The sequence below is a fragment of the Arachis duranensis genome, chromosome 4 (genome assembly GCF_000817695.3).
Source record: "Arachis duranensis cultivar V14167 chromosome 4, aradu.V14167.gnm2.J7QH, whole genome shotgun sequence".
Classification (NCBI taxonomy): domain Eukaryota; kingdom Viridiplantae; phylum Streptophyta; class Magnoliopsida; order Fabales; family Fabaceae; genus Arachis; species Arachis duranensis.
Genome location: NC_029775.3, coordinates 57,419,753 through 57,432,566, shown reverse-complemented (window position 1 = coordinate 57,432,566; position 12,814 = coordinate 57,419,753). Strand labels below are relative to the sequence as shown.

General features: G+C 35.7%; 1 protein-coding gene across 2 annotated transcripts in view; it reads right to left on the bottom strand.

Annotated features, from left to right (window-relative positions):
* The window catches only part of LOC107484500 (1-aminocyclopropane-1-carboxylate oxidase homolog 12), a 29,437-nt gene extending 26,511 nt beyond the window's left edge, over positions 1 to 2,926 (bottom strand). The window contains exons 1-3 of one of the 2 annotated variants that reach the window (XM_052260835.1): positions 2,800 to 2,926; positions 2,175 to 2,715; positions 1,022 to 1,343 (exon numbers count right to left, since the gene is read on the bottom strand). In XM_052260835.1, the coding sequence (XP_052116795.1) occupies positions 1,022 to 1,343; positions 2,175 to 2,578 (726 nt within the window). In that variant the 5' untranslated portion in view covers positions 2,579 to 2,715; positions 2,800 to 2,926. The other variant, XM_016105058.3, reaches the window with a different exon arrangement.
* Positions 2,927 to 12,814: the final 9,888 nt, after the last annotated feature.

Genomic DNA, 12,814 nt, shown 5'->3' with positions numbered 1-12,814 from the left:
AAATCATTACCAATAAATTTTAAAATTATGTGGAAACTTTCTTCCAGAAAAATTTTATCAGGACCACATGAGATTAGATGTGTGATAGCTATATTCTAATTAGTGCCAGACTGTGTGCATGAAAATAAATACCTATTTAAAATGGAATTAATAACTAGTTACTTGGTAGTGCATTAACATCAAGAAAAAAAGATTGAATAGTGAGTCTTCAAACTAGACCACTAGTGGAAGTCATAGAATGAAAAATTGGCATTATGTATGTGAATAATGTAGAGCATCTATGCATAGTGGCACCTCATATATGCAACTTTCAAATCAGTAATGGTAGGAACGAAGAGTTCTTTTTCGTGTGTTCCTGTTTTTACTGTAAACTTATTATTTTATTATTATTATTATAAAATAAAGTGGCCACTATATGGAATCAAAATATATGTCAGATATATATAGCACTAAAATATTAAGTAAAGTATTTTATTAAAATTGGCTCAAGCCCGAAAAATAGGCAACCAAAATACACATCTTAAGGAATTAAATATTTTTATATATGTTTATTGTGTATTATTCATCACCTTACTAACTAGAAGATGAAATATTGTTTTCAACAAAGTAAAAATTAAAATCATCTTATGACGTGTGAAAGAATAAATTAGAATTAACAAAATAAAATAAAATAAAACAAAATAAAATAAAATAAAATAAAAATATTGTTCATGTATTTATATCTAATATTTTAAATTTTTAAAATAAATAATTTTATAATATAATATCATAATTTTATCACCAAAATATTTAAAATTTAATTCTTATTATTTATTTCACATGTAAGAAATTTTAATAATAATAACTTAAACTTGTTGAATAAATAATTTCATGACCCCATTCTGCCACTTTCTCCTTCTTTCCCAAGCCTTTTGAAAAATTGATATAATTAAAAGCTTAATAAAACCATTAAAATGCAGATATTTTCGTTAACTTACGAAAAAAAAAATGCAATGATAACTTCAATTCTTCGAGCATTTACCTGTAGAAGATCTCCTATGTTTACTATTATAGCTCCATGCACAGGAAGAACATTGACCCATTGATTCTGGTGAAGAAATTGAAGCCCACCATGTTGGTCTTGCAGAATTAATGTCATGAAGGTGCTATCAGTGTGCTTGGTGGCTCCCATTGTTAATTCAGGTTCAGGGCATGGTGGATAGTAGTGACCCAAAATGTAGAGTCCTTCGGCACAATCTAACTCCTTCAGGTAAGAAGGATTAAGGCCAAGGGCCTCTGATAATAACTCAAAGATGGTGAAACCCAATTCCATTATCTTCCTTGAGAATTCAATCACAATATCTCTGTGATAAGTACGTAATAAACTCATCATCATGGGTTGAAGTAATTCAATCGGACAAGATCATAACAGCAACCGAAATTCACTTGCAATAGTAATTTCCCATCATTTAATGTACAACAGCCTAAGTTATTACAGCTGAGAATTTGCACGTGCACTTGCAAGATGGAAACATTTGGTAACTAAAATAAATTAGTTAAAATTAATCAGAATTTATCTTATTTAATCTTCATTAATTGTTTATAAATAAAGTAAGTTCTTATTTTTTTTTTCTAGACTGCTTGCAAAAATAAAATAGTATTAATGAAACATAATTTAGGATTTTTAAATATTTTAATTATCAAAATAATTATTTTAATTATCAAAATAAATGTGGTGTAAATTGGTAAATACATTATAAATTATTTATTTTAGTAATTAAAATAATTAAATTATTTATTTAAAAAAATTCACATAATATAAAAAACGGTATTACCCCATTATAAGTTAAATTGTTCAATATATAATCAAATTATCTAGTCTTGATCAATGATATATGACCAATAAAATTGATTATTTTTTACCAACTTTCTAAGAATATTTAATACTAAATTTTAAATCTTAAATTTTAAATTTTAAATATTTATAGTAAAAAAAAATGTTGAGCCAAAATGTTATGCCAAAATTGATAAAGAGTGAAGGTCTCTTAAGATTTTTGTTTTAAATATATGTATTTAGTACTATAATAGACAACTATCTTGAAGACAAGGGATGGAGTAACTAAATAACTTAACTTCTAATAGCTAATGAGCACTTGAGCTTAAATTGGAATCAAGCTGATAATGTTTTCTATTACCTGCATATTTCTGGTATTTCTTCTGGTTTGGGTGGATGAGGAGCAACCAACATAGTAAGAGTATCTCTCCAATTAGCAGCCTGGTTAGTATTAGCTCTAACACTGGAATGATACAAAACTTTCTTCTTTACAAGATCCCTGCAATAAAACTCTTTCCTTACCTTAGCATCTTGTTCATGGAACAGCCTAATCCCATCGATCATACCGTCCAAGATGCTGACTGGAATTTCATGATTAATCACCTGAAAAATTCCCCACTCATGGCATGCCCTGCGAATATTTTCAATTACTTTGGCGCGGAAAGTTGTGCTGCTCTTTATGTCTCTGATGTCGACGATGGGAACATTGGAATCATAGGCAGTTGCTTGAGTTTCGTTGGCGTCCAACTTGCCGGAGTGGAACATGCGTGGGATTTTGGTCACACCGGATTCTATAAGGCCTCTAACGCCGACTTTGGAATCTTCGAATGCTTTCCCTTCGGCTTTTCTGTCATAAGTGGAATCACTTGTAACTGCTTCCTCTAACTGCTTTGTGTTTTCTCCTGCCATGTTGAGAGCGGAGTTACAAAAATTGAAACAAGGTCCTGCTATGAAAAAAAGTCGGTGTGGAATTGAGAAAAACTAACCGAAGACTCGAAAGGAATTATATAGGCGAGAAGAGAGAAAATAATCACAAAACAACCAATTATGAAGTACATGGATATAGAATAATAAATTATTAAAAATTATTCTTGTTTTGTAGATTTAGTAAATTGAGGATGGTTTGATATCTAATAGTATGAGAGTGAAACCAACTCCACTTTTGCAGGTATCAATTTTCTATAAGTATATCAAAGTATCTTGAATTAGATGAGTATTGAAATAAACAATAAATTAAAATTTGTAAAGGAATAAAAGAGATGTAAAATAAAGAATTCGAAAGGTAAATTGATTGGAATTGAAAAGGGTTGTGTTGAAATTTAAAGAAAGCAATAAAATGCCTTCGACTGTGTCAAAGGATTTTGGACATGAAAATTAAAGGTACTGAAATGTAAATTGAATTCGAAAATTAAACATTGCCCGAAATATAAACTTGATTGAAAGATAAAGTTTTGCAGAAAATGTAAATGGAAAGTAAAGACATGTGGAAGGAACCCTACAGAAAATTGACTTGAAGCAGAAAGTCCCTGGGATGTGAGTGCGCGTGAGTAATTTTTGAAGCAAAGTTCCAACCTTTATTTCTTAAAACTTTATAATATTTATAACCCACCGATCCTTAATTACACGACATTGCCTTGTATGCGGATTCTTAGGTAACCGTTTACGCTCTTCTACCCATAGACGTTACCCATAAATTCCTCACTTGAAGAATGCCTTCAACTTCTCTATTAATCGTAACCGCTCGATTCTTTATTCGAGCAACTATTCGATTTCTCATCCAAATGTTTGCTCGACCGTGCTTGCTCAATTTAATAAGGTGTCTAATATCGAGTCCGTGTTGAGTAACTCCCAATTAACGCCTGCACGTGCACCTTTTCGATCTCTGCTTTCATCTTAATAATCTCTTTAATATTTCGAATTAGCTTTTTCCAGTTGAAAATATTTTTCGACTAACAAATTGCCCGCTTGGATTAATGTGTTTGTCTTTGAAACCGTTTCTTGGAAGATGAAACACTTAATCCAAATTCAAAACTTCAATCTCCTGAATCAGTAATAATTACCATTTAACTTCCCAATTAATACTGACCCTCCCACAATTTGCACTTTCTTTCTCCACCACTTCGCCTTCTTCGCAAAGTTACCTCTTTTTCCTTTGAGCTCTATCTGCGATAACAACTACAGTGAAAATCCCTTTTAAATTCGACACTTCCATTTTTTTAAACTTTCTCGAACCCTTATTCTCTCGATTTCTCTTACATCTATTTTTCCTACACAACCTCTATTCTCCAATCTTCGTTTCTCCTTACCCTTCAATGGCTGCCTCTTCATCTCATGCCGTTATCCAAGACAAAGGCAAAGGCCCCATGGTGGAACCACCGGCTCCTCCACCTCTTCATGTGTTGAATCAAGTCAATGATGAAGTCATTGACGACCCACAACTTCCAACCAATGATTCCAGAATCCTAATTCCTTTCATCGTAGGTGGAGATGTCCATTGTTTCATTGGACCTATCAAAAACCTGGAAAGGGCAAACAAGAAACTCCCTTTCTTCCTTAGTTTTCAGGGGAAGGATTTGTTAATCAACCAAAACTTCGATATCTCTTTCTTCATCAGCCAAAAACCCTTCAGGAATAACCCAAAGATTAACCCTCAAGGGACTGACTTTACAGCTTGATATGAATGCCTTGCTCCCACAAAAAGCACTGCTTGAGGGGCTCTTGGGATCCAGGACCTTCTGAGACTCTCTCACTTCTCACCTTCAATGCTCTCTTGGATGATTGGAGCCGTAACGTTTTTTTGGAATAGGACTACCAACAATTTCCACCTTTCTTGTGGAATGATTGGTATGTCTCTTTTGGACGTAGCCGCCATTACAGGACTATCAATAAATCCTCTAGACCTCACTTCTGGCATGCAACCCAGACATCAATACAACATTACCCCCACAAATTCTTATAGTGACTTTATTGCTCATCACTTGGGTGCAGAAGGCATTGCTGTTACAGATGATGAACATGTAGCTTTTCTATTCTATTGGCTAAATGAAATCGTCTTCTGCTCCCGAAGTGTCCAAATGTCAAAGATTTTCCTTCCTCTTGCTGCTCTGCTTCATGAAGAAAACAATCTTAATTTGGCCAAGCTTCTTTTAGGGAATGTTTTCGAAGAGCTTGGCTAGTTCGTGAATTGTCTTCGAAACAATTATTTAATCAGTACAGGTGGCCCTCTCTGGCTTCTCCAACTATGGCTTAATGCCATTTTTGAAAAATACATGATAAAGCCTGGAGGTGGTGCTACCGATAAATAGCACATCTAAGGTTTCTGATTGGCTGATTTCAAGCCAGATTTCCCAGACACACAATCAGATGAAGACCGATTTTGAGCTATTTTTTCTCTCTTCCATTCCTGTAAAGACTTTTACAATGAAAACCTCAATTTCACCCCTTTTTTGCGTCGAAATTGTGGTCCTGCATGGCTTGAACGCTTACTCTTTCCAAACGATGCTGAAGAAAATGAACTTGCTAATCGAAGTTGGGCGAATTTGTTGGTTGTTCAAGTAATTCCTACAGGGCTGCCCCAACACAAAAAAGAAAGATTCAAAGTGACTTTATACGCCCCTCATTTCACAGCCAGGCAATTGGACTTCTCACAAGCCATCCCAACCTCACTCCCTCAGAACAATAAGCCATTTTTCCATATCACTCTGGCTTCCAAAAGAGAGCTTGATGTCTGCCTCTTGAAAAACCAACAACAGAGAGATAATTTCAATTACCTCGTTTATGATCGAAGTTCATACATCATCAAATCTTGCTTCGAATAGTGGACTGCTTACTATTCTAGGTACAGTCGTACCTTGGAAGATATCAAATGCTCTGTTTGTAACGGCCTAGCCTTTAGCCTCAAAGAAACGACATTTTTTCGGGGTCAAACAGAATTTTTATGGAATTTTTAGGAATTTTAGTGCATATAAGTACCTCCACTGCACAGGTGCTGTGTCATCAAGCTGCTGAGTTAGCAGCTTGACTGCACCAGGCACCTCTCCTAATCTAAGCAGGCACGTCACTAAAAGTTGCATTTTTGAGACACTTTAAGTCTGAATTTCAAAATTCTGATTTCCGTGATTAGTCTCATTGTGACGAGCCAGTCTCGAATTTTGGGAGAAAAATTATATTAATATGATATTTATATATTATTATTTTATTCAGAATATTATATTATTATTTCTTCTATTGTGGTTAATATTGATCTATGTTTAGTAATATAATAACTGAGCTAGAAATCTTCTGGTAGTGGATAATACCGACAGTCTTAGATGAACTTAGCAATGCTAAGGCTTCATCGTATATCTTTTATTCTCATGATTATCATGTTACTAGTATCATTTATACTATTAACGCTCATGCTTATCCTTTAGTAGTGTAATCTGATGTATCTAGTTTTAGTAATTATCTTCAGAATGATATTTTATTATTAAACTTTGATGAGTTAGGACCCTGTGACATGTGGCTCTCCCAGAGTTAGCCACCACATGTTTTCTTTCTTGCTCTCCAAGCAAAGTTTTCTTAAGAAAAAAGTAAGAAACACTTGTATTATAATACATCTAGCTTCAGTAATTATCCTTTCTTGAGATATTTTTACACCAAACTTTAGGATAATGCTTATCATCACCCCATGGGTCCCTAGAATCATCATTACCATCATCTTTTCTTCCAAGGCAAGCCAAAATACGAAAATTTCATGAAAGGAAAATGATAGAACTTCCATGAAAGCTTCAAGCTTCTTTCTCCGTTCTTTCTCAAACTAAAACCCCTGACAAAAATCTAATCTGACAAAAGTATTCACCTTATCCTCCTCTTCATTTCTATATCAATTTTCATGGAGTAAATCAAGGCATGATGGCTGCTCCTCCTCCTTGAAGTTTCATCCATGGTGGAAACTCACGCTGATGATGTTTTCTTTATGTTTTTTCTTAGGATCTCTTGTTCAGTCACCATAGGCTCTAAGAAAATGTGATTTCTAGCTTGCTTGAGGTGAGGAAAGCCTTCTTTTCATCATCATGAAGCTTCAGCCCTCATGGTTCATAAGGTTCTAAAGTTGTTTTTGATGTTAAAATAGGTGTAAAAGTGCTTTTTAAAGCTTATTGTTGGTTCAATTCTTGGTAGCTGCAAAGGAGGTAAGGTTTGGTAAATTAATCAATGATTGATTGTGTTCTTGAAGTGCTAAATCAGATCTTGTTGCTTGAGGCTTGATTTTGAGTTTTTGTGTGATAGTTTGATCATGAAATCTTGTTGTTTAATGCTTGAAAATTAAGTTTATGATGGTTTTGAAGTTGTTGTTGTTGCATCTAGAAAACGTGGCTTTCCAGCCATGAGATTCAAGAGATTTGATGTGTATTTGATGACTGAAACATTTCTCTTTGGTTTGGTAAAAATCAGGTAAAAATCGGTTACCGAAAAGATTGAAAAACTAGCTGAAAATCAAGTGAAAATCTGATGAACTTTCAGAAAAGTATTTTTGGTTTTGAAGAATGTGAAAACGTTTGGTTTTGATGATTTTAGGGTCAAAACACAATTATTAAAAAGTTTAGGGTTGAAATTTAATTAATGAAAAGTTGAGGGGCCAAAGTGCAAATATTAAAAGATAAAGGGGTCAAAATGAAATTTTTAAAAAGTTCGGGGGTCAAAATGCAATTTTTGGAAGTTGAATAAAATATTATTATTTTAATATTAAAATATTAAAATATTATTTTATTGTAAATGTTATTTTATTAATAATAAAATATTGATAAAAGGCAGTTTTTCCTAAAAGTCTCAGGATGGCAGTTTTGAGTCTTGAACTCCCTAATTCTCTTTATTAAACACCTAAGTGAAGGTATAAGATAAGATATCGAGGAATGTAAGGTAATGAAACAATTTTTAAAAACTTGCAAACATGTTAGAAAGAAATGGAGTTAAAAACTATATAGCAAGTGTGCTGTTGTGATGTTGTGATGTATACAGAGAATTGTGAAATGAGATCATTGTAATACTTGACTTATGATTGTGGAAAAATGAGAGAGATGATTTCTAAGTGATGTAAAGTATGGTTATATGTGACTTATGAGCCTTCGGGCGATGCCTGAGAATGGTTATGTAAGAATCTGTTGTAGAGAGGCAGTTAGATAGATGGTGGTGCGACCACTGAGAACACTTTCCAGGGATACTTAGCTATAACGCTATTCTGTAAGACAAAGGTCTCTTACAGAGGTATTGAGAAAACACAACTAGCATATGCTCCTGTAAGTCAAAGGACTCTTACAGTGAGTGTGTGTGTGTGATCTACTAATGTGTGTGCGCTCTAACAATGGCATTCAACTTGGTATGCGCATCTACTAACTCAGCACTTTCTTCACAACCTAACACAACTAACCAGCAAGTGCACTGGGTAGTCCAAGTAATAAACCTTATGTGAGTAAGGGTCGATCCCACGGAGATTGTTGGTATGAAGCAAGCTATGGTCATCTTGTAAATCTCAGTTAGGCGGATAATAAATGGTTATGGAATTTTCGAATAATAATAATAAATAAACAGAAAATAAAGATAGAAATACTTATGTAAATCATTGGTGAGAATTTCAAACAAGTGTATGGAGATGCTTTGTCCCTGTTGACTCTCTACAACATACTGTTTTCTTACTTTCAATCCTTCTTACTCCTTTCCTTGGCAAGCTGTATGTAGGGCATCACCGTTGTCAATGGCTACATCCCATCCTCTCAGTCAAAAAGGTCCAAATGCTCTTGTCACAGCACGGCTAATCATCTATTGGTTCTCGATCATGTCGGAATAGAATCCATTGATTCTTTTGCATTTGTCATCACGCCCAACAATCGTAAGTTTGAAGCTCGTCACAGTCATTCAATTCCTGAATTCTACTCGGAATACCATAGACAAGGTTTAGACTTTCCGGATTCTCATGAATGCCGCCAACAATTCTAGCTTATACCACGAAGATTCTGATTAAGGAATCCAAGAGATATGCGTTCGGTCTAAGGGAGAACGGAAGTGGTTGTCAAGCATGCGCTCATAGGTGAGAATGATGATGAGTGTCACGGATAATCACATTCATCATGTTGAAGTGCAACGAATATCTTAGAATAGGAATAAACTGAATTGAATAGAAAATAGTAGTAATTGCATTAAAACTTGAGGTACAGCAGAGCTCCACACCCTTAATTTATAGTGTGCATAAACTCCACCATTGAAAATACATAAGTGATGGTCCAGGCATGGCCGAATGGCCAGCCCCCAATCGTGATCAAGAGATTAATCAAAAGACAATCCAAGATGTCTAATACAATAGTAAAATGTCCTATTTATACTAGACTAGCTACTAGGGTTTACAGAAATAGGTAATTGATGCAGAAATCCAGTTTCGGGGCCCACTTGGTGTGTGCTTGGGCTGAGCTTGAGCTTTACACGTGCATAGGCTTCTTTTGGAGTTAAAGGCTAAGTTGTAACATGTTTTTGGCCTTTAACTCTGGTTTGTGACGTGTTTCTGGCATTTGACTCCAGAATGCAGCATGGAACTGGCGTTGAGCGCCAGTTTGTGTCGTCTAATCTCGAATAAAATATGGACTATTATATATTGCTGGAAAGATTTGGATGTCTTCTTTTCAACGCCATTGAGAGTGCGCCATATGGAGTTCTATAGCTCAAGAAAATCCATTTCGAGTGTAGAGAGGTTAGAATCCAACAGCATTAGCAGTCCTTTGTCAGCCTTTTATTAGAGTTTTGCTCAGGTCCCTCAATTTCAGCCAGAAAATACCTGAAATCATAGAAAAACACACAAAATCATAGTAAAGTCCAGAAATGTGAATTTAGCATAAAAACTAATGAAAACATCCCTAAAAGTAGCTAGATCCTACTAAAAACTACCTAAAAACAATGCCAAAAAGCGTATAAATTATCCGCTCATCACAACACCAAACTTAAATTTTTGCTTGTCCCCAAGCAACTGAAAATCAAATAGGATAAAAAGAAGAGAATATACTATAAATCTCAAAATATCAGTGAATATTAGTTCTTAATTATATGAGCGGGACTTGTAGCTTTTTGCTTCTGAACAGTTTTGGCATCTCACTTTTTCCTTTGAAGTTTAGAATGATTGGCATCTATAGGAACTTAGAATTTCAGATAGTGTTATTGATTTTTCTAGTTAAGTATGTTGATTCTTGAACACAGCTACTTTTATGAGTCTTGGCCGTGGCCCTAAGCACTTTGTCTTCCAATATTACCACCGGATACATAAATGCCACAGACACATAACTGGGTGAACCTTTTCAGATTGTAACTCAGCTTTGCTAAAGTCCCCAATTAGAGGTGTCCAGAGTTCTTAAGCACACCCTTTTTGCTTTGGATCACGACTTTAACCACTCAGTCTCAAGATTTTCACTTGGACCTGCATGCCACAGGCACATGGTTAGGGACAGCTTGAATTAGCCGCTTAGGCCTGGATTTTATTTCTTTAGGCCCTCCTATCCATTGATGCTCAAAGCCTTGGATCCTTTTTACCCTTGCCTTTTGGTTTTAAGGGCTATTGGCTTTTTCTGTTTGCTTTTTCTCTTTCTTTCTAATTTTTTCGCCACTTTTTTTCTTTTTTTCGCAAGCTTTTGTTATTCACTGCTTTTTCTTACTTCAAGGATCAAATTCATGATTTTTCAGATTATCAGTAACATTTCTCTTTGTTCATCATTCTTTCAAGAGCCAACAATTTTAATATTCATAAATAACAAGATCAAAATTATGCACTGTTCAAGCATTCAATCAGAAAAAAAGTATTGTCACCACATCAATATAATTAAACTAATTTCAAGGACAATTTTGAAATTCATGTACTTCTTGTTCTTTTGAATTAGAAACATTTTTCATTCAAGAAAGGTGAAGGATTCATGGAATTATTCATAGCCTTAAGACATAGTTACTAAATACTAATGATCATGTAGTAAAGACTCAAAACATAGACAAGCATATAACATAAAATCGAAAAACAGAGAAATAAGAACAAGGAAGTTAAGGAATGAGTCCACCTTAGTAATGGTGGCACCTTCTTCTGAGCTTCTCTATGTCTCTTCCTTGCTTTTGTTGCTTCATCCCTAGTGATTTTGGTGCTCCTATCCTTAGTTGCTTCCAATAGTTGTGTGGAGGAAAATGTATCCCTTGAGGTATCTCAGGAATTTCTTGATGAGGGAATTCCTCATGCTCTTGTTGAGGTCCATGAGTGGGTTCTCTTGATGTGCAGTCAAATGCTGAGCTATGGACCCTTGAGATGAATCTCTCCATCTCCCATGACTCGGAGGTGGAAGCTTTTGTCTTTTCTTTCCCCTTTCTAGAGGTTTCTCCGACCTTAGGTGCCATAAATGGTTATGGAAAAACAAAAAGCTATGCTTTTACCACACCAAACTTAGAATGTTGCTCATCCTCGAGCAAAAGAAGAAAGAATAAAAGAAGAAGAAGAAGATGGAGGAGAGGGAAAGAAAGATAGAGGGGTTTATATAGTGGAGGGAGAGGGTTTAAGGTTCGGCCATATTGGGTGGGTTTGGGTGGGAAAGAGATTTTGAATTTTGAAGGTAGGTGGGGTTTATGGGGAAGGGTGGATGGATGTGAGTGGTGAAGAGGTGATGGCAAGAGAAAGATTGAGGTGATTGGTGAAGTGTTTTTTTTAGGAAGAGTGTTGTGTGAAGAGGAGAGAAGGTGAGTTGAGGTAGGTGGGGATCCTGTGGGGTCCACAGATCCTGAGGTGTCAAGGATTTATCATCCTTGCACCAATTTAGGCATGTAAAACGCCATCTGCATGCAATCCTGGCGTTTAACGCCAGATTGATGCTTGTTTCTGGCGTTAAATGCCAGTTTCATGCTTATTTTGGGCGTTCAACGCCAGTCTGCAGCATGTTTCTGGTGTTGAATGCCAGCTTTCCTCAGTGTGCAATCTTGGCGTTTAAATGCCAGATTGCTGCATGTTTCTGGCGTTTAACACCAGATCCATTCTCTGTTCTGGCGTTGAATGCCAGCCAGATGCTCCTTACTGGCGTTTAAACGCCAGTAAGCTCTTCCTCCAGGGTGTGTTGTTTCTTCTGCTATTTTTGATTCTATTTTTAATTTTAGTATTCATTTTGTGACTTCACATGATCATGAACCTAATAAAACATAAAAGAACAATAAAAGAAAAGTAAAATTAGATAAATAAAAATTGGGTTGCCTCCCAATAAGCGCTTCTTTAATGTCAATAGCTTGATAGTGGGCTCTCATGAAGCCTCACAGGTGATCAGGTCAATATTGTAGACTCCCAACACCAAACATAGAGTTTGAATGTAGGGGCTTTGTTTGACTCTGTACTGAGAGAAGCTTTTCATGCTTCCTCTCAATGTATGCAGAAGAACACCCTTGGGTCTTAAACACAAGGTAGTCCCCATTCAATTGAAGGACTAATTCTCCTCTGTTAACATCTATCACAGCTCTTGCTTTGGCTAGGAAAGGTCTTTCAAGGATGATGCATTCATCCTCCTCCTTCCTAGTGTCTAAGATTATGAAATCAGCAAGGATGTAAAGGCCTTCAACCTTCACTAACACGTCTTCTACCAATCCATAAGCTTGTCTTACTGACTTGTCTGCCATTTGTAATGAGAATATGGCAGGCTGTACCTCAATGATCCCTAGCTTCTCCATTACAGAGAGTGGCATAAGATTTATGCCTGATGCTAGGTCACACAGAGCCTTCTCAAAGGTCATGGTGCCTATGGTACAGAGTATTAAGAATTTACCAGGATCTTGTCTCTTTTGAGGTAAAGTTTGCTGAACCCATGTATCTAGTTCATTAATGAGCAAGGGAGGTTCACCTTTCCAAGTCTCATTATCAAACAACTTGGCATTCAGCTTCATAATGGCTCCTAGATATTGAGCAACTTGCTCTCCAGTTACATCTTCATCCTCTTCAGAGGAAGAATAGTCTTCAGAGCTCATGAATGGCAG